This window comes from Fulmarus glacialis, unplaced genomic scaffold (assembly GCF_000690835.1).
Source record: "Fulmarus glacialis isolate BGI_N327 unplaced genomic scaffold, ASM69083v1 scaffold38057, whole genome shotgun sequence".
In the NCBI taxonomy this organism is placed as follows: domain Eukaryota; kingdom Metazoa; phylum Chordata; class Aves; order Procellariiformes; family Procellariidae; genus Fulmarus; species Fulmarus glacialis.
The window spans coordinates 219-21,874 of record NW_009221985.1 but is presented as its reverse complement, the minus strand read 5'-3'; the positions used below and the strand labels follow the sequence as shown (position 1 = coordinate 21,874).

The 21,656-nt window shown below is 42.3% G+C and overlaps 1 protein-coding gene across 1 annotated transcript; it reads right to left on the bottom strand.

The window, feature by feature from the left end:
- Nucleotides 1–11,788: 11,788 nt before the first annotated feature.
- On the bottom strand, nt 11,789–21,442 carry SETD4 (SET domain containing 4). The gene is made up of 10 exons (XM_009581316.1): nt 21,373–21,442; nt 20,816–20,911; nt 19,820–19,857; nt 18,204–18,292; nt 17,092–17,521; nt 16,116–16,290; nt 15,346–15,427; nt 14,911–14,991; nt 13,016–13,139; nt 11,789–12,111 (listed from the first exon to the last, which is right to left on the bottom strand). Exons 1-10 carry the CDS (start codon nt 21,440–21,442, stop codon nt 11,977–11,979), a joined length of 1,320 nt encoding a protein of 439 aa, XP_009579611.1. The 3' UTR covers nt 11,789–11,976.
- Nucleotides 21,443–21,656: the final 214 nt, after the last annotated feature.

Here is a 21,656-nt window from a genome sequence, read left to right as displayed (position 1 = left end):
CTGGAGGGTGGCACCCACACCCCCCCCCAAGGGTGGCACCCCCTTCCTAATGCTTTGAGGAGCAGCTACGACCTCGGTTAGCGCCTTCGCGCCCCTCTCCCAACCTGTGAGCTGACTCTGTCCACTTGCAGCCCACTGCATACCCCACAGGCACCCCAAAAGGGGCCCCTATCAGCCCCCAAACACCTAATTTAGCTGACCAGGTCTCCGCTTGCAACCACACAAGCCTTATCTGACCTCCCCTGGCCAACAGTCCCACAATGAGTCAGTGCAAATCTCGTCATCCTTCATGGAGGGCAAATAACTTAATTCATTTCTGGTACAAAATAAAACAAACACAGCATTGTTTGCAAATAAGCTGTCATTTCTCTCCCATGGGATTACACTATGGTTTGAAGGGTGTGTTGACATTTAAAAGGAAATTGTGTGTATATGCATCTATGTTTGTATATGTACTGTGCAGACACACCCATCTCACTATGAGCACTGTTTCTCAGAGCATCATGCATACGAATGACAGCATTTTGTTTCACTGTAGCAAACTAAGCCACTAGCTTCTAGCTTGCATGGAAAAATCATGCTTTGCTTCTTCTGATTATTGTAAAGAAGATGTGAGCTTAGTACAGCTGGAAACCAGAAGGCAAGTAAAACAAAATCAAAAATCAGCACAGTTATTTTTTATAGAATCTTGGCATTTTCAGGCCAACCTGACGATGGCAGGGAGAGGCAGGTGTCAAGTCCTTAGGCAACAGCAAAGGTGCTCTCTGAATAAGGTTTCAGCAATTTTGCCTTTTCTAGAAAAACCTTGAAGCAGTGCTAATTTTCTCTGGTCCAGCAGCCAGCAGGAGATGGCAGAAGAGAAGAGCCTTGCCTGGCACGCAGACCTCGATGGCAGAGTCCAGCCTGGCGGTGCCTCGTCGCAAGAAGAGGGGAGAAGTCATCCCTGTGGGGTGCCAGGGCACGGAGGAGTTTCCCTCACTGGGCTGGGAACAGCAGAAAGGAGCCAGGCAGCCATCCGCCACTGGAGCAGCATCCCATGGAAAGCCACATGCTCCCTCGTCTCTTTTGTTGAGAATAACATGGTACCACCAAGTTATTGCTGTGCTTCAGGTGGCTGGAAGAGGTCTCTTTTACTGCAGAGAACTGCTGCCCTCAGGGCTTTGCACCAGTGCTGAGGGAGCTCAGGCATCACGTTGGGATTTCAGACGTTTGGGAATCACTAGGCCAGGGCATTAGTGACTTCTCCAGACGCCAGGCCGTAGGTCTGCAGCCAGTAACAACACGCTCACCTCCGGGACAGAGGGACACTTTGCACGTCTGATCTGTGCTGCCAGGCTGTTAGCGTGCTGCAGAGTTAGCCATCGCCAACACCAGAGGTAAAAGAACCCCACAATGGACATTTAGTCGTATATAAAACCAAAGTTAAAATGGCTAAAAGATGCTTCACATGCTATTAGGTTTTAAAATGCTGAGAAGCCCAGCAGTGGCATTTTTTAAGCAGTATTTGAGGCTGTCAGGGGCTCTGAGAGTTACTACTCACCCACGACTGTGTCCTCCACTCCCTGGTCTTGGGCTTTACTTGGCACTAGGAACATCCCAGCTCTGCGGACTTGAACCACGGTGTTAACGTAACATGCTATCTATCCTTTGTCTTGATGACCAAAAAGCGCAGGGGCAGAGGTGACAAGAGCAATAGTACATTTGTACAATTGCATTAGGGGAAAGCTGATTTCTTGCAAGGCAATCTTTGAGGGAGACATTATTTAGAAAGAAGACATCAGGAGAAATACACGTCCAAATACAAATGCAGATGAAATGCAATAGCCAGTTATCATTCAAAGGATCTGAATCTTGCCAACAAGCAAAACCACAATAAATGGCTAATAAAAATGAATCTCTGTAAAGCATAAAAAAAATGTACATTACCATTATGTTGTGGTTAATTCTCAGACAATACTGCAAAATAAGAGTGAAGTGTTACTTCCTGTCATTTAAAGGAAAAGAAACCCAAACACCAAGAATTCTTCAGGCTAAGGAATGCAGACATACATCACGTCTGTGAGAATCATAAAAAGATCAAATGTAATATTTTCTTTCAGTGCAGACAACTGCTTTGAGATTTTCCATTCAGACAGCCTTGAAAACCGCCTCCAGCATTTGCCAATTACTACTGACAAATACCATTTGGTAGTGAGTGATGTTTTAAGTGAAATAAAACAGTGAAGAAAACTGAACATGATGAAAGGATTTTTTTCTCCCTCTGAAGTGACTGTAAGTTATATATTCACAAGGTAGGGTTTACGCTTCCTGCCAGTGACAAATTCCATGTGACGTTGAGCGCGGAGGTGAAGTTTGTTTGACAGTAATAGGAAAGGAAGACAAAACTCGTTTTCATGTTCTTTTAAGCAGTCAGATATTTTCTAGCTATAAACAAAGGAGGAGTTGCTAGTACCTCTGTTCCACATCATTCTTCATAATATAAGTGCACTAATGGAGAGAATGATTCTCTAATACTGAAGTGGTCAGAGTGCAAAGAGGGCGTACAGTGGAGCTTTCTGTCAGCGGCACTTGGTTTACGTATAAGCTGCAACCTGCAACCAGTAACAACCAGTGTATACCATATTTTTTAAAATATTTATCAGTCATGGAGAGCTTCGAGACAGGTAAAAATAGCTCAGGCTATATGACTGGAAGAGGTGTTTAAAGAACGATTTCAATAACCGACTATTAGTCCTCTTTTAACCTTTCCCCCTTTTAAACACAGGATTGCGATCCATTTAGCTCTACATTTACCACCTAAGACTGTCAAGAGTATTTGTCTCAGGTCCTTGTATCACGGTATCTGCTCACCTCATGGTCTCTAACTCTACCCCAGCAGAGGCAGGCAGGTGTCTAGGAGGAAGGAAGCATGGTGCAGAGACCCCGAAGCCCAAACCCTCGGAGGTATCCCCATCCCGATCTCTGCCTGGGCTGGGCTCACACAGCATGACAACCGTGTTGCCTGTTGCCCCTAGGACACCAAGTTACCAGAAATTTGCCTCTTCCTCCCAAGGGGAGTAGCATCTTTTTCTAACTAGTACAACGCTGAGTAGCTGCAGCAGCTGTTTTCTGAATTATCCAAGTAATGCTCACATTTTCCCCCCTACTTGACATTCAACAGTTGCATCTTGCTATTGACTTAGATTCAAATCTTACTTTCATCTTGAACCAGTGGGGAAGGCAGGGGGGGAACTCCAGAGAATGTGGGTACATTAAGAACATTTTTCATGCTGTTTCATTTTGCAATGGTCTGGGGTTTCTTTGTTTAACATTTCTCTGCAGGTTTTCTTTAACAAAAACATTTTATTTTGAAATTAGGAATGTTTAACCCATTGTCTTTGCAGTGCTGCTTCCTCTTTTATTTTAAGGTGAGGGGGAGTGTTTATCCTCATCAGGTGATTCTCCCAAGAATTTTGAAAAATACGTTAATAAGAATAGTCAATGCTGTGATACGAGTTTCCACCTACTTTTGATGTTACAGCTCAAAACTTCAGCAGGGATATTCCTTCAGACTTCAGGAAAGGACGCCTGCCCCAGGCTCCCTGATCATTCTCAGGGAGGCATAGACCAAGGACTCACTTGCCAGCAAGTCCCACAGGCACGAAGGTGGTGGCTTTATTGTGCACACATGGCTTTATTTATAAGGCCCACGTGGCCAGAGCGTGTGCAGGTGACATGTATCAGACTGTGCGCAGGTGCAGATCGATTGCCTGGCACGCATACATTAAGACCAGCATGTGCGGGTCTCATAGGACATGAAAAGCCCTTGCCACGCTGCTCGACTGCATAGATGTGGCTGGTCAGGCACACTCCAGTCACTGCTGCACCAAAGGAGCTCTCTGCCTTCTGGAAGTCCCAGAGTAAGAAGGAAATTCTGCTTCTTCCACCTGAACAACACTCCTTTCAGTAAAAAGTCAGGCATATGGCAGCCTAACCTGTGCCAGGTGCTGTTCCTCTATGGCTTTGCCTCTGTGCACGCACCAGAGGACATGAAGAGCTACCTCAAGAGTCAGGAGATTGAAGTGGTGCAAACCCTGTAAAACGTCCACCCACACTGCAGGATGTTATCCCAGTCACGATTCAAGTGTAATGCACTTCAAGAGGGCCAAGGCTGACAGACTGAGCAGTACCATACCTGGCCACCTCTTACCCTGTCCAGCCACACTGCACAGAGGGGAATTTGAGCTCGCTCTCACACACACACACACACACACTCAGCTTTCCCCAAGTGCAAGAGTTCAGCCTACACCCTGGTGCTTCCAGTGCAAAGAGTAGGTTGGAAGAGGAGTCATGCTCTCCGATCCTCCTACCAGGCTGTAGTAACTCCTCTGTAATTGCAATGCATTTTGTTCTTTTTTTTTAAATTTAAAAAAAAAAGAAAATAAAGCTTGAACTCACATAAACTGATTTCTGTCAGCAAGCTTTGGACTACAACTATGCCTAATGAAGCCCTGAGGCCAGATATCAAAGGCAAGGTGTAACTCTGTTCGAGCCAAGTGGAATTAAATCAGCATAAAACAGACATGGGATGAACTGTTTTTTCACAGTTTTTGCTGGAAGCAGCCAGGGATAGAGACAATGTTAAGTCTTCTGAGGTTCAGACCAGACTGATCTGCTGTGCTCCTCAGGGCCTGTGCCAAGCATACGTGGTTCTCTACCTGTATCTAGAAAGGGAATGGCCATTCCCATAGGCAGGGACTTCTTTGGAGGAGTACAAGCACCCATCATTGCCATTGTCTCCAACGTAGTTAAGCTTAAGGTCGGGTTCAAAATTTCTGACTTTCATTTGTGAGTTTAGCCTGGATGCGTAAGAAAACAAATCTCTGTATATCTCAATATGCTACTCTCCCCTTCCACTCTCAAATATTTTCTGAACACATTAGCCAATTTCTATCAAAAGAGCAGTCTCAAACACCACACCTATGCTGTCTTTGTGAATGTTGTTGGCTGTATGCTCAAAGCCCAGCTCTCTGACCATCCACGCCTTCTGAGCCTTGGAGCACATTCAAAGGGGTGATCATGACAGCACCCCATTTGAAATGCCAGAGGAAATCTGGGGACTGCTTATTGCCTTCTGTTTCCTCCAATACACATTCCCTACCTCACTAGACAGCTCCACACCCAAGAGCATCCCAGCCAGAGCAGCTCACATCCTCCAACTCCTATTCCATACAGCAGGGCAACCCCACCGGTGAGTGACGGTAGGAGGCATTACATGTCTCTCCATGACAGAGCGGCTGACTACACTGCCGTACCAGAAGCCTGACATGAGAGATTTCCCACCTGGCAACACTGAGGGATCAATGCCCATCTCCATCTGTGCATGACAGCAGGGAGCAGCGAGACACCCGGATTGACCAGCACAACCAAAAGGCTCCCTCTATCACTGCAGCTCTGTCACAAACAGCATTCTTTCTCCCCTGTCCTTCACCCTAAAGCCCCTGCTCTAATATTGCAGAAAAAATGCCAAATCAGGGTTAGCAGCCAAGTAAACCCAATAGTCGGGCTCCCATGAAGCTAGGATAGCACTGGCTAGCCACAGCATGCCACACACAGACACACACGTACGTACTTGCCTGACACTATATGATTTTCTAAGGGTTACTGTCCAGACTGTACGTTTACCCCTCTCACCTTCCTATCCCTTCCCAAAAAGGCACAGAAATGGCTACCCTGGCCACCACACCATTTCTGATGGAGCAGCAGGACTGTCCAGTTATCTACATGAACTTAGAGGCAGAGAAAAGCCAGACAGGCGTGTGTGCTCTTTGTTAGTGTACAAAACATCCCCTCTCCAGTGGGACCACTCTGCCTCTCCTGTCCTAGCCCACCCTTCCCCTTCCACCTCCACAGCCCAGCCCACACTACACTCCTAGCAGGCCTTTAGGAGTCTCCCATGACCTACACAGTGTTTTCCCACTCCTGAGCCAGGGACTGGCTAGCCCGGCATCTAAGTACTCATCAGAAACAGTTCAGAGCAGCATGAGTCATCTTGGGATGGCATGGTCCCTTCTGATCTCTCGCCAACATCCTCTGCAGGCCAGCCCACCCGCACCAAAGCATCTCTGTCGATGCAAAGTTCATCTCATGGGAAGGATACACAAATTCACTGGCACTTTCTTGCTGCTAAGAGGGCTAGCTTCTCAGGGATAGAGATAGAGGCTCTGGTTGTTGGCCCAGGCAGGGTGGTACAGACGGCATGGCACCAGCCTCATGCTGAGAATGTCCCTCTGTCCTCTCCATAGTCATCATTGCCTGCCAAGGGTCAAAAGAGCCAAACTGCCACTGCCAGCTCCTTCCAGAGCAGCCCTAGCAGGGGGGAGCTACTAAAATAGCACATCCAGTGCCTGTTGGATACAGTGCTCATCTAACAATTTCTCCAGCCCAGTTCTGGCATCCTAGCAGAGAGGTAAAGCACTGGACACAGCTGGCCCTGCCAGATTGGAACAAGTACAGGTGTACGCAAAGAGGAAAAAACATTCTTATATTAGAAGTGCACTGCAAATAGCTGCCTCCTGCCATGCACAGGGTGGTAGTAGAGCCCAACCCACTTCAGTGCTCTCAAGATTGGCATGTCGCAGTATGGTCCAGCACTGGAGGCAGGGGAAAAGAGCTAAGGAATGGGAGAGAGGGCTTCGGGAGAAAACAGCAGCTTTGCAAGCAGCAGATCCCTCCACTCCTCCTCTTTTTAGCTGTAGGGCAACTGGGACAATCTGAAGGGGCTCTAAGGACATGCAGAGTAGACACACACTGGTTGTTTCAGAAGCCCCTGGGAAACTGAAGGCAAGGCAACAGACACCCATCAAAAGTAATAAGCAGACACAAGCCGCGAAAATGGGCAGTGAAGAAATCCCCAGCGAAGGAAAGGGTCAAACATCAGCTTATTACTATTAGATGGTAGAGAACTGACACAAGGGAGAGTCCACAAAATCACCCTACACAGAGGAAATGTTTCAATCAGAGTTCAGTCAGCCACATCAAAGGACATTATTGAAAGAGATCTGTGCAAAAGATGAATCTGGCCCCTAATCTCTGCAGAAAAAACACATGAGCAGACAATTCCCCATTGCAACCCCACTAGCTAAACCATTAGGGTCAAGTTAACGTAACAAAGATGATTTGAACCATTAGTTATGTCTCAGGTGATAGTTTCAGGGAAGAACGACATGATTCAACTTGAGAGAGGAGCAACCACAAGAAAGTTAAAATACAATAAAACTGAGAAAAGATAAAAGATTACAAAGCTTCAAGTTTCACTTGAAACCAGCAGAAAGAAAACTACATTTTCAACTATTTATCTAATACCAACCATGGTGTATCATTGAAGGCAACACTTTTTACTACTAAAAATATAATACAGTAAATAGGATTATAACTGCATGTGGATATACTGTCATTTCTTATTTCTCTGTAGTACAGTTGCATCATCTAGTGGACAGCACAGATACTGCCTTAGTTTTACACTAGCTTTACACAATTTACTTTCGGGTTCATTGAGTGTCTTTGCTTTTCCAGTGAATATAGCTCATCGCAGTGCTTTCTAAAACTTAATTCTGGAAGTATAGATATCCACTAAAACATTTAGCGGAATGAACTGGAAATGTATTTTTTTCTTTCCACTCCAACCTGCAGCAGACTGATGCCACCTAAGCTTCGTTAGACAGGGATAAAATCAAGTTGTTCTAGTTGAATTCAGCCACTGGGCTGTGATTTCCCTGCTTTTGCACTGAAATGATAAAAATCATGAATTTCACATGGTTCAGATCCAACTGCTGGTCCAACCTGAGGGAAAATTTGTAAATCTTTTAACAACTTTAGTTCATATTTATTGTGTAAAGAAACCCATAAAGTTCTGCTGGGACAACTTCCCTCTGTCCTAGAGTTCATTATCTTCATCTGTGTAGTCACAGATGCACTGAGTGCAAACACACACTTCAAATTATGCTGAAGTGTGGCACTTTTAAAGGGGTGTTCTTCACCTTCTTGGTGCGGAGGGGCTACATACCTTGGGAGACATCATTTTTAAAAGCTCTTTCTTTGGGAATGTCATCTTTGAAATGTTTTCATAGTGTACCTAAAAGCTTTAATTATGAGGGTATGAGAGTTGATACTCCCTTATCTTGTCCTGAAACAGACAGGTCTAAAGGCACTTAGCAATGATGGATGATCTCCACACATTACAGCTGAAGAAAATTGTAAACTAGAAGCCACTCTCTGTAGAAGATCAAAGAAAATCATGCCGTATTTACATAAAATGACACAGGAAAGATACTGTCATGAGGTTTCATGATTAAAATTTTTCAGTGACTTCAGACTGCACTAAATCAACTCCCCCCTCAAAAAAAAAAAAAAAAATCAAGCTGTGCTATTTCTGTCTCACGCTCTTATCACAAGAAATAAAGCTTCTCTCATTACACCTACCCAAACCCAGTGTTTTCACTGCAGTCACAGAATGCATTCCTACTTTAGCTCTCTTTGAGTAACACTGCACAAGCTGGAAGAGAATCTAGCTCACTGCCATGGTCCATACCAGGTTTGTACTGCTAATGGTAAAAAGCTGAGATTTGCAGATATGATCTGAAAGGAAATTTATACAAAGAGGGAAATAAAGTATGTCTTTCCACACTAAGATCACAGCTAAATCCCTTCTTAGACTAACAGAGAGCCAGAGCCAAATGTTAACAGCACGTCACTAAAGCTAAGCAGTTAAGATGTTTGCAGCTCAAAGGGGCTCTAGTTAAAGTAGAGGCTGAGAGTAAGCATCTTCACTCTTTGAAAACTTGATTTAGTGTCCTGTAAGACAGCTGGAGAGCACTCCCAGTGCAGTTACTTCCTCAGTAGCTGTTAGCCCAGCTTAGGATACCCTGTCTTGCACATAGTTTAGGTTTGATTCAAAAAAGAATTTAAGCTTTTGCTGACTAGGCATATATATACATAAATGCTGAGTCATGATCTCTGTTATGCTGATTTATTCCTGTTAAGAATCCGTTGCTATTGATGTGTCTTAGAAAAGCACCAGTTCCAATTCCATAGTTTGTTCAGGCAGGATTTTGCCTTTGACATTAAACACACATGGCTCTATTCAGCACACTTGCTACAGTGCTTAAGGTAAAGCTGGGGGCTTACTGCTGTGCTTACATGCAAGAGAGAGACAAGCAATTCATACTGCCTACTCTCCTGCACTGCCAGGTCCCTTTCCTACACTCCCTGGAGGACATATAGGAGTTGCAGAAGTAGAGCCAATATTCAAACCACCTGGTACAAATGTGTAGTCTATAGTGCAATACTGAAGCAAATAAACTTCTGTCAAACTAGTATCCATCTTGCCAGACACATCCTAAAGAAGTTGTTCTTAAAATAGCCATCTCCAGAAAAAAGAAAAAAACAAAAACAAAAACAAAAACAAGCAAACATCCTTATCTTCTTTAACTCTGGTACCATCTCATTATAAAATTATAAAACGAGAAACACATCTCTTCTTAGAGAATGAAAAAGTTTTTATTAACAGAAAGAAAGAGGTCAAACAGTTCAACTATAATCATCACAATTGCAGGACATGTTCAAAGCAAGAATCCCTCTAGCCCAGTACCCTGTTTCCCAGGGTGTCCACCAACACCTTAAAAAAGCAAGCGGAGGTGGAGCATATACAATACTTGCCATCAATATCCTCCCAAACTTCAAGTATCTTGACATCAGGGGACTATGTAAGACCAAAGCTGGCTGGCTGGCTGGCAACCACCAACAGCTCTGTCTTCCATGTATATGTGCTCTGCGCGCATGTCAACTTTTGTATCCATATTCCGTAGTAACATCAATGGATTTGTTACCACGTTAGTTTTGAACCTGACTTCTTCAAGCTTCCTCTGAAAGCCCTTACTCCTTGCACTGTGAATGCTCAGTCACCATCTACCCTCTTCATGTCACCCATGACTTCTGTAGACCTTTTTGCAGACCTAATCAAAATGAACGGGCAACAGTCAGAGGGTCAGGGTCTCAGCCCCACTATCTCTGCTGTAGCCAGGTTCAGTGGTACAGAAGGACCCCTACACAAGCTGATGAGAATTGCCCTCAGTGGGATTAGTAGAGATTGCATTCCCAAATCCAGATGGTCATTTCACCCCAGGAGGTACTTCAGAATGGGACAGACCAGAGTATAAAATATGGTGCCAAGTGACTTGCAGGGGTTAAAACCACAGTTTAGGCAAATATGAAATTAAGCTGGCCCAAAGGATGTAAAAAATGTGTGTCTAGCTCCAGAAGGCACTTCAGTTCCTCTCCCAACCCATTCACCCTGCCCCCTGCTGTGAAATATAAAGTAACCACACACTGTCAGCATCTCCATATGAACAATACAGAAAGCCTGAGAGTACAAATGAGTCTCAGTGCATTAGAGTAAATAAGGCAGAAAATAGCTTATTTTCAGAATTTCCTAATCCTAGGAAGAGGTTATGAAGATGGCACCTCAAAACCAGGACTTTTGTTTTTGGAAACTGAGTTAGAGCAAACAGTAACACTTCTCAGTTTCCCCAGTCTTTTGAACCTAAACCAGCATTTCCTTCTGGGTGAGGAAAGGCCCTTCTCAGAGCTCCAGGTATCAAGACATTTCCTGTCCCAAATAGATGGACGCAGAAAAAAAAGCAGGGAAAACCCCTGCAATCCTCAAATCCAAGCAAGTTTACACAATAACATTCTTGTTCACAAGGTACCAAAGAAAGTCTGAAAGTGCATTTGAGCTTGAATACTTACCAGTTTTCACTTGTTGCATTTTTTTCTTTAAATTTTATCGTTAGCTAGAATGCCTTTACTGCTGTATACATTTTCATTTATTTAAAAAATAGAGAAGTCTTGTAGAAAATGAACCAATATATTTACAAAAATAAACACTCTTAAAAAACACAGTTCTTAAAAATTGCTAAAAATAGTAATGAAAAATCCTATGAAATGTGATTCCCCACAAAATGGAAAATAATCACAACACAACCACAATTATAAATGAAGTTTATACAGCTTAAATAAGGGTCCTGCTCCAAAATACCCTTTGAAGAAGTCTCTCTCTTCTCTAAATGACATAGGGAGCTCAAGCCCCCTACGTAAGTAGAACTAATACTGAAAGGCAACTTATCCCCTTGTAGACAGGATGGGAACATTGCTCAATGTGATCACTAGAACTGAATGGAAACAGAATTAATTGCCTGGGTGGTCTTCCGAACAAGAAACAGAGTTCAAAGTGATATATCTTTTCAGTTCTCATTCCCAGCAAGAGTCAGAACAAGAACTAGTGAGTCTGGGGGGAGTTTTGAGAGTAAAGGAGGGAAATTCACACTTCCTTACGTTCAAGAAACACTTGGGCTGAAACTGTGAAGGGAATGATTTGGATTTGGTCACAATAGGACTGATGTGTGCTCTGGTCTGCATCTATTACTCCAGCAATGAATAGGCACTACATGAACTGCTAAGTCTTGGGGACATGTACAGATCTCAGGGGAAACGTAAAGGATCAGTACAGGGCAAATATACGTGGCTCTGTCCTGTTCTTCTCTGTCAAGTGCCAGAGCTCAAATACACGCTGAGGAGTATCTGCTTGACCCTATGATCCATGCTTCAGCCACACAGGCAGTTGTGAAGTCTTGGACTATTGGAGCCCACAATCCTGGAGCTGCTCAAATTACCCCAGAAGCTGTTTTGCTCACAGCAGCGTGATTTGGATGAGATGTGATGAAAGCCACCTGTGCTCCCCCCTAGCATTGGGGGCAACCTTTTGTATTTCTGAAGAAGGTCAGCAAAGAACAAAATAAGACTCCGGGTCCTGTGTGATCCTGTAAACAAAACTAGGCATATTCTGATGACTTTTTACATTATTCTTTGCTGCTCAGGTCCATTAAAACAGTTGAGCAAGGCACATCCATGGCAAATGAACTCCAATCAGCCACGGATGGGTCAAGTTGTTGCCATATTCAAGTTGCAAAGAATCTCAGCTGATTTTTGTAATATTTTCAGATCTTCCAAGCGTAGTGCTTCTACCAAAGCCAGGTGTTTTTTGAAGTTCTTTTTGCTCTTTTTCAACTGGGAAATCTGAAGGGTATACAAATGGGATGAAATTACTAAAAATTCAGATTATTTAATATAGGACATGAACATAAAATTCGTGTAAAGCTCATCTCTGGTAGGGATTCCGTGAACTATGTCAGAATACAGTATTTTTTTTAACCTTCCACAAGAGAAATTGTAATAGTAAAAGAAAAATAAAGAAGGAAAAAAAAAAGGAAAAAAATCATCACATGGATAGGAAGCAGACCAAAAACAAAGAAAGGAAGGGCAATGTTTACCTGATATCAGGCTCCTAAGTCCATACTATCCTCAAGATGTTGCTCAAGACCAGATTCACCTCATACTCTGTGCATATATGTGTTTCCTTTGCAAAAGCGTGGTTTTAATAACCCTTTTCCATGATAGCCATCCAACTTGACATTAAGTACACGTTGTTTGCCAAAATTCAGAAAGGAGGGCGAGATTGTTTTTCTAAGAGTACAGACCTCCCTCACAGGAGATTGGCTGACATGGATAGCTCGTTTGGCTTGACTGGCTTTAGTGAACACAGCCTTCACTTTCTGCAACAAGGCACTTGTGGCAGGTCTGCAACAGCTTATGTGCCCACCTCATACAAGCCTGCATTTTCTTTTAAGAGGTAACCTTAACAAACACATCGATGCTGTAGGCAGAGCAAGGTTAAACACTTTTCACTTGTTTACAGGGCTTTGTATAAGCTTTGTAACATGGTTCCTTTCTTTGCTGCAGCCACAAATCCTGCTGAGAAATTTAGCGCTGTCAGTCAACATGGAAACAAATCCTACACCACCCCAGTGTAGTCAATTCCCTCTATCACTCTGTTCTCACCCCAGAAAATTATACGGCTGTATATGTACACATGCTAGGAGAGAAAGGAATCTGAGCTACCTTGTTCTTCCAGTCAAATTACCTGAAGAAGGACATGCTGTGTCTCCTCTATTAAAAAATGGCATATTTTTCCTGTTACATTCAAAGTCTGCTGTTCGTTGCTGGCTGAAATTACATCACCAAGCAGTGTTCTCCTCCAGCAAGTACTAAAACAAAAATGTTTGAACACCACACAATCATTTGCTGTATTCACCAACTGAATGATAAACATACGGCTATGCTGAGAATAACATCGCTGGCATAAGGCAAGTAGGGTCAGCATACATGAAAAAGGCACACGGCATTCAAATATAAGACTGATAAGGCAAGCAAAAGACAAGAGAGATTTAATGGTCTGGAGCAGCAGTTCAGTCCTCCACCCCTGCCCTTTCAGCCAAAGCCACAGTCTGCATTTAGACCAACGCTTCCAGTCTTTACTGCTCTGCCATGCTGCCACCAACTTCAGCAGCACCAGTGAGGAGTAAAAGTTATTCACTCAGAACTTATTAGCATGGCTTCTGCTAAACTTCACCTCACATACTGACACATTTAATGGGCTTGAAACCAGTACCACAGGGATTCATTTTTAGTTCTTATAATCAACTTATTCCACTCAGTTTTGGGGCCGGTCCTGTCCATACAGGTTTGGGGAAGAGTGGCTGGAAAGCTGCCCAGAGGAAAAGGACCCGGGGGTGCTGGTTGACAGCCAGCTGAACATGAGCTGGCAGTGTGCCCAGGTGGCCAAGAAGGCCAACGGCATCCTGGCCTGTATCAGAAATAGTGTGGCCAGCAGGAGTAAGGAGGTGATGGTGCCCCTGTACTCGGCCCTGGTGAGGCCGCACCTCGAATACTGTGTTCAGTTTTGGGCCCCTCACTCCAAGAAGGACACTGAGGTGCTGGAGCGTGTCCAGAGAAGGGCAACGAAGCTGGTGAAGGGACTAGAGAACAAGTCTTATGAGGAGCGGCTGAGGGAACTGGGGCTGTTTAGCCTGGAGAAGAGGAGGCTGAGGGGAGACCTCATCGCACTCTACAACTACCTGAAAGGAGGTTGTAGCGAGGTGGGGGTTCGTCCCTTCTGCCAAGTAACTAGTGATAGGACGAGAGGAAATGGCCTCAAGTTGTGCCAGGGGGGGCTTAGACTGGACATTAGGAAAACCAACTTTACTGAAAGACTGGTCAGGCTTTGGAACAGGCTGCCCAGGGAAGTGGTTGAGTCACCATCCCTGGAAGTATTTAAAAGATGTGTAGATGAGGCGCTTAGGGACATGGTTTAGTGGGCATGGTGGTGTTGGGTTGACGATTGGACTCGATGATCTTAGAGGTCTTTTCCAACCTTAATGATTCTATGATTCTATGATTCGATTAATCTTTGAAGCATAAACAGCTTCAAACAAGAGAAAACTTTTTTTTTAATTATTATTTACTATTACAAGGAAATCCCAGGTAACCATTTTCTATTAATGCTGTTTAAGGCAAACTTGCCATTTGGAACAAATGATCAAAACTACGCTGACAGTCACTGGAGATGAATTTCAGCGATTTGTTTGGTTCTAGAATTTCAAAAGCAGCCTGTGGAGCACATGCTTCAAAGAAATCAAGCAAGGTCACTAGCATTTAAAAGTCCCATCAAATCAACAGGAAAAAGGTCTGGAGTCTGAACCTTAAAGTAGTATCTCGTTCTCAAAACAGAAAGGGAAAACAATGGTGTGTTTCTAGTGTTTAACACAAGAAAGTAAAAGACCAAAGCAGCAAATAGGCAATGACTTTACATTATATGGTGTTCTTTGCCTTTCCTCTTTTCACTTCTTACCTGGAGTCAATGAGATAGACACAGCAAATCCAAATTGTCCCAGTATCTCACACACAGCCAGCAAAGAGCAAATAAAGGAAAATGTCACATGCACGTTGTCTAAATATTCAAAAAATACTGAAACTTACAATTCATCTGCTCCAAGACTTAACAACTTGAGGGCTGTGAGGAGTCTCCAAGATGGTCCATCCCATCCAAAGGTCAGGTTTCTAAAAAGTCAGAAGTGATGAGATGCAGAAAGTATAGGTGATCTTTTACAGCATGATAGCTTTCTTCCTGACAAGTGTCAACAAGGGAAGATCTGCTCTTCAGAACTAGAGGACTCTTTGACTCCCCTTACTCTGCTGCTATCCACAGCTAGGAGACAGCCTGTACCTTGAAACCTATCTCAAGCTTTGATATTGTTTACCACTTCTACCTTCCCTCACAAACAGTAAGCAAATCAGTTTGTTAAATAAAACAAATAATTATTTTATGCTGGATTTTGATACTAGAAGCAAATTTGACTCCCAGAAAAACTGAAAAGAAAGCTCACATGGAACCAAAAAACTCCAGATACCTACTCTAAGAAATCATGATCCTTTAGAATGGAAATTTTTGCATTTCTCTGCTTGTCCAGTGGCGGAAAATATTTGAGGAGAGTATCTGCATAAAAACACATTTTAGATATTTAAAGAAATGGTATGCAGAAGAAACCACAATCTTCAATTCTGAAATGACATTTCAACCATATTTTTCAAGTAGCTATAGGACAAAGATCAAAACCTGCTACCTTTTGGTGAACTTTAACATAATCAAAAATGTATCTACTTCTCAAAAGCTATCAGCAATCTCCAGGAGCGTACCCTTATAATGGAAATCCTGATTCAAATTAAAGTTATGAACCACTCTTGGCAACTTCAGTTTGTGGGGATCAGGACTTAAATCCTGAAGTCAATGGTACAATCTAAGACATCCGGTTGGAAGCTCCACATACGTGCTGGTAAGAATTGCAATTTTACAAAAGGAAAAGTTTCCAAAGAACACTTTCAATTTTAAAACTCCAATCCTTACATTCTATGCAGTTCAAAGTGGTATCAAATGTTATTCCGCTTCTCAGAGATACACACAAATATCTTGATGGCACTAAAAAAAAAATCATAATGACTTAATATGCGTTGTGCATATTGTGCATTGTGCATATATATATATATGCAAGTGCATGTACTTCTTCACTATCCTTTAGTTATCCCTTGTTACCCACATCTGTTGAAAACAGACAGCATTAATATGCTCAGATGCTCTGCTCTCTACTGTTGTAGCTTTCAATGTCAAGACAATCTACATATCCAACCTGATGAGACATAAACACTACTGTGAGGGTTATTCATGGCAATAAATCCATATTCTAGTAGCAGTCGCTGATTATCATGAGGCCCATAGCAGATAAATACTTCTTCATATTTTTTGCACTGTGAATTTGTCCGAATTTCATAGCTTCTTGTCTGTTCATTAAATGCAGCCTTTACCTTTGAGAAATTAAAAATAAAAGGTTTTACTCTTGGCAGGAAGACAGGATGAAAAAAGAATCAGACCTTGAATATTAAAACCCAACAGTATTGAACATTCCTCTAACACTGCAACAAAACAGATAGTGTTACAGATGTCTGAAAAGGCAATCCATTTGGACAATTCCACACCAGGATTACTTTATAAATAGTAGTATGAAGAAGAACAAACATCAAAACCTTAGTCCGCAGGATGTGCCACCGACTGTGTAGACTTATTACAGAGGCCCCAAATCCGCAAATAAAGATGGCTTCATGCAGAGTTGGCCACTTTTGTGCTATCCCAGCTCTAAGTTGGCACGCAGTCCCTGACATAAGCTGGAACGATACACTTTCCTAAGGCTGCCCACAGGCTTCAGCCAGAGATGAAGTAACACAGGGACCACGTAACTCGAGATCTGTCTCAGGAGCTGAGCCTTTCGGGAGAGCAGGGTAGGGTTATATTTACAAGTAGCTCTCCCCAATAGCTATCCTGGATCAGATCTTACCCAGCCATTGTGGGCTCTCCCTGTACCTTTGCTTTGCTACATAAACTGAAACATTTGAATCATCTTTATCCAACTGCCTTGGGCTGAATAGCAAGCTCCAGGGTATATATGAACCATGAGTACTCAGCCTGTGTGTGTCCTCAACAGACTATTTCCCCACTATGAGATCTCTCACTGACCTCCAGACACTCCTAATTCATCACATAAATGATACTGTAGTGAGATAGTGCATTCATAAGTAAAGAAATTAAGTGATCTATTTTTAGTTTCTTACCTGAACATTTGGACTGTGGTTTAGCAAATCTAAATATGGTGCCAATGCATAAACATCTGGCTCAAGAGAAAAACATTCCCTCTGTGAATGTTTCATGTATATTGTCCTGGTATTAATAGTGCACCAAGCCCACTCTAGAGCACTGTAGTTAAAAATAGTTCCTGTGTTCTCAGCAAACAAAGGTTGCAGGGAAGAGAAAAAAGCCTTGGAAGATATGTACAACTCATGGACCGTCGTTCTCTGCTCCTGAGCCTTCTTTCTTAATGGTTCAGGAAGAAGGCTTACTACATCGTGCTCCAAACAAACAGGGCAAGTGTATATCTTGGGTAAAACATCAAGATACGGTTTCCACAGAGATTTCTCACCAGCATGCTTCTCTGCTATTAAAAATGTGCACAGTGCTATCAAAGGAGATACAGGAGGCTTCCATCTATTAGAAAATAAAATAAAAATACCAACATTGCAGATACACAGAGGTGAGATAGGAAATGGATGCAGCAGTATTTTATCTCTCTTCTAGTTCTTTCAAATGTTATAAATAGCTTCTATTTTAAACTTCTTTGTAGTGCATCTCCAAGTCCCTTTGATGATTTCAAAGGGGCTTTTGACTTCATTTTATTGAGAAGCTAAAAAAGCCAGTTTGTAGTAACAATTTCAGGCCCACCTCTTGGGTTGTTTTTTTTTGCTTTGTTTTGTTTTGGAGGTTTTTTTCAGGATACAGAACAAGTACTCAATGTCCAACATAAGTCTTTTGTTCTGAATTTTCTAAAAGGCTGTGTTCATGTGACTGCTTTGCAACCCCATTTTATCCCCCTTCTCCTATTGAAGCATATCCACAAATTCCCAAGAAACCATTCATAACTGGCATTTAGGTCCAAGCTGGCTCTAGAGGCAGGTCAAGTTCAAGCCTGTACCATCCCTCCAATTCTGCCTAGCTAAAAGAGGTTGCTCTGTGTCCAAACTTCACTTATCTGAGCACTCCACATGCATGAAAGTCCACAAGAAATAGGGTATGCAGTTTAAAGCCCAACTACCGCTTCAGATGATTCATCTACTAATGAGCAACCCACAGGAACGGCCAGCTTGCCCATAAAATGTCACTTTTCACTTACTTCATAATGTATTCTCCTAAGCAGCTACTAAGGACAGTGCCCGTGGTGAGTAAGCATTTCTCAGGCAATGAAATAATCAGATCCCCTGCCTTTGAGGGAGAAAAAAAACCACAACACACACAAAGAATAGCAAAGGTCAAGTGTAAATGACTCATCTACTACGCGATTTCTGAACAGAGAGACATTCCCCAGAGAACATTAATGTCAGGAAGCAAACAGATGTGATGTTGAACTTGATAGAAACTGGCATGGTTTTAAGACAGTCACAGTCCAGGGAAGGAGGACAATTGCAGTCAGTAGGAACTGCCACCTGCAGAAAGCTAGCTGTTCACAGAAAGTTTGGTGCCTGGCTACTCACTTTCTTTGTACTAAGATGTATTTTAGATTAGATCTCACAAATGCCTGAACTTCTATCAACATAGCAGTATGGGTAGGGATAATTTAGGTCATGTATACCCTGACCTTGGTGGCCAAGCTGCTGTGTGTGTAAAATAGCTTTCATGCCTGGCTTGAGCCATATGTGTCCATGCCTGTAGGGAGGGGACATGAATCAAGTCAATACTCTCCCCATTCCTCTCCTGAGTTTCCCTATCTTCCTCAAGCCCAGTTGAGTCTAGCTCTCATTTCACTCACTGCAGACTCCCAGCATTGTGGATAACTTGAGCCTCTGCCTTCAACTGCTGGCTCTAGCCCTAAGCCAGCACGAGAACATACACTGTTCTCCACACATGATTTCTGCACTGCATCTCCTTCCTACCTCTTGCTATACTCTCTATTTCGCAAAAGGCTCTGGGTCTGATTCCCTATTATTTGATATACTATTCTCATACCAGCTAGGAAACTTCTCCAACAAGCCTATTTTCTGAGAAGCACTTTTCAGTCAGAGTTCAGTCTTTCTGTGCCAATATCTAAAGGGCAAGGTATTTTTTCTCATTCCCCTTTTCTGCTGGCAATGATAGAAATTATGATTCTATTATCTGGTCTACCAACAAAGAAGAGGGCTATCAAAGTGAGGTTAAAGCCATGGTTTCACATTATGGCTAAGATAATCTAAAGCCAAATGCTGCTTAAAGCTCCATCCCTTTTCTCCGTCCCCCTTCCTGATATACCATTCCTCCCTTTGTACCAGCACTGGTCTGACCAAGGTGGAGATTTCAAGGAGCAAAGCTATCAAAGCTAATAATTTTTTTGAAGGAAGAGTTTTCTGTCAGTTTAGCTTCCCAATGCAACTTAACCACATGAGTGGGGAAGACTGCTACATCCAGTGCAAAAGAAGCTGTGGGAGCCAGTGGCTGAGGGAGAAGGCATACAGGAGGGAAGAGGCCTACTCCTTCTGGTTTCAGTTAGCCACTGATTGCCTTAAACTGAAACACAAGACTACATACTAAATCTCCGTAAATAAGTACAGGAATGTCTTCATCCTACAAGTCATCAGGATACATAGGATATCATCTTACAGACATGCCAACACTGCAAATTCTGGTATTAGGCTAGAAATTACATTCACAACAGGGACCATGAAGACCTTGCCTGCAATTTTAAGCTTTGCTCGTTGCAAAAGTCATTACATCTTAAAGAACCTGAGGAGCTCTTGCATTAGAATCAACATTACTAACCTGAAGAGCTTTTGTTGTCATCAGTCCTCTTCCTGTATCTGAAGCAGGAACAAAGAGGATGCTTAAATACATGTATATATGTAAAATATAGGAGACTATGATAAGCTGCAATAAATTAACAGGCCAGCAAGGAAAAGCTCTAAAAGAACATACATTATCTCTTACAAATCATAAAAGCCAATTATGGATTGTTCCAGATATATAACTCTTTTCTTTGTTCTCTGATTCTCTTTTTACTTTTCAGGACCCTGTGAAAACCCTTCCCCTGCATCCCCTGCAACACTTGCTGTCCAGTTCTAGCAATTACTCAACTTCTTTTCCCAAATTTTTTCTTTAAACACATCTTTCATCACTGGCTGCTGTTCTTGGTTTCAGACTTTTAACTAAACTTTACAATTTCAATTCACAATATTTTTCCCTGATTCATACTACTCTCTCTACTCTCCCTTTAATATTGTAAAAGTTTTTGAAATATAATCTACTTAAAAAGAAAAAATACAAGTATATACCCTTACTGTAAACAGTACTAAGCGAATCCCAGCTCTAAAATTATTTACTTTTCTGTATCACTAGATCTGCTGAACTTACACAGAAAAAAGATGAAGAAGTGATAACAAGGTTAAGTTCTGATACTGGAAACACTTAAGAGATATTACTTTCTTCTTTAAAACTGTGCTACTAACACTTAAAATCTTGATTTCTACAAGGGATTTGACATAAGTGTACATGTTTTGTAGCATATTAGAGTATTCTCATAGCAGAGTTTTACACGAGAGCATCTTTATATAAGAAACAGTTTACAGTACTTCTGGCCTCCATACCTACTTGTTTACGTTAAATGACATTCACAGGCATTTGCCAGAAGTCCTTATAGGACTATCGGTAACTGGCTTTTATTCCTGATGCCAGCCAGGTGTGTGATTCAAAATGAAAGCAGGAATCTAACATTCTTAGAAGAATGAAATATGTACCACCAATAAATAATTAAAACATTACCCCAGAACTGTGCTGGCCTTAAATTACTGTCTTCAAATCCTCTGTCTTTCAGCCACTTCTTAAGTTTAATGTATTCCAGTTTGTGACTGCAGTTGACTGCAAATAAAAAAGAGGGGATTAATGCTATAAAATAGCGCTCCATTGGAAAATAAAGGAAGTTGAAAAATTTTACTGTATGATCAGAAAAACTGTATTTTGGACATGTTAGTATCGCATAATAGAATAGCAAGAAAGGCTCCCCTTGAACTAGCTTAATAAGTTAGCAGCCTCTCGGCACTGGGAGCTCGCACAACTGTAGGAATTATTCAGCATATTCAATGGTCAAAGAATTTAAGAATAACGTAGTACTTCCCATTAGCCAGAAAAGAGAGCTCACAATATTCACCATACTCTGCTTGGGACTGTAAACAAATGCTAGAATACTTGCATAGAAAAAGTTAACGTTTATGAATGTTACTTTCAAAGCACAAAGGTGTTTGACAAATATACACCACAAAATGACACTGTGACAAACAAGTGGTTATTTTATTATTTAGCGGTACTTCCAGGGATAGTACCTCCATCCATAAAACTCTGCAAGTGTTTTCTTCTTCTCTTTCGACCTGTCCGGCCCCTGCTTTTCTTCATATTAAGAAATAGATTTTGCCTTTATTTAGACAACCTGAATTTAAAAAAAAAAAAAGTTACTTAAAGATATTTAAAGTCCCTTTCAAATACTGCATGTTTCTTTTATCTCAATAAGAGAAACCAGAGCACTGCCTGTTTAATAAGCTGCCTCTTTAAAGTTTAGAAAACGCAGTACAAGCAAACCCTAAAGGAGGGTGGGTGATGGGGGTGAAGG

Coding starts and splice junctions, on each gene's coding strand:
- SETD4 (XM_009581316.1), bottom strand. CDS start 21,442: ATGAAGAAAAGCAGGGGCCGGACAGGTCGAAAGAGAAGAAGAAAACAC. Junction 15,428..16,115: donor TAGTGTTTATGTCTCATCAG/GTTGGATATGTA, acceptor GTTTTTATGCAG/ATACTCTCCTCAAATATTTT. Junction 14,992..15,345: donor AAGGATCATGATTTCTTAGA/GTAGGTATCTGG, acceptor CTGACTTTTTAG/AAACCTGACCTTTGGATGGG.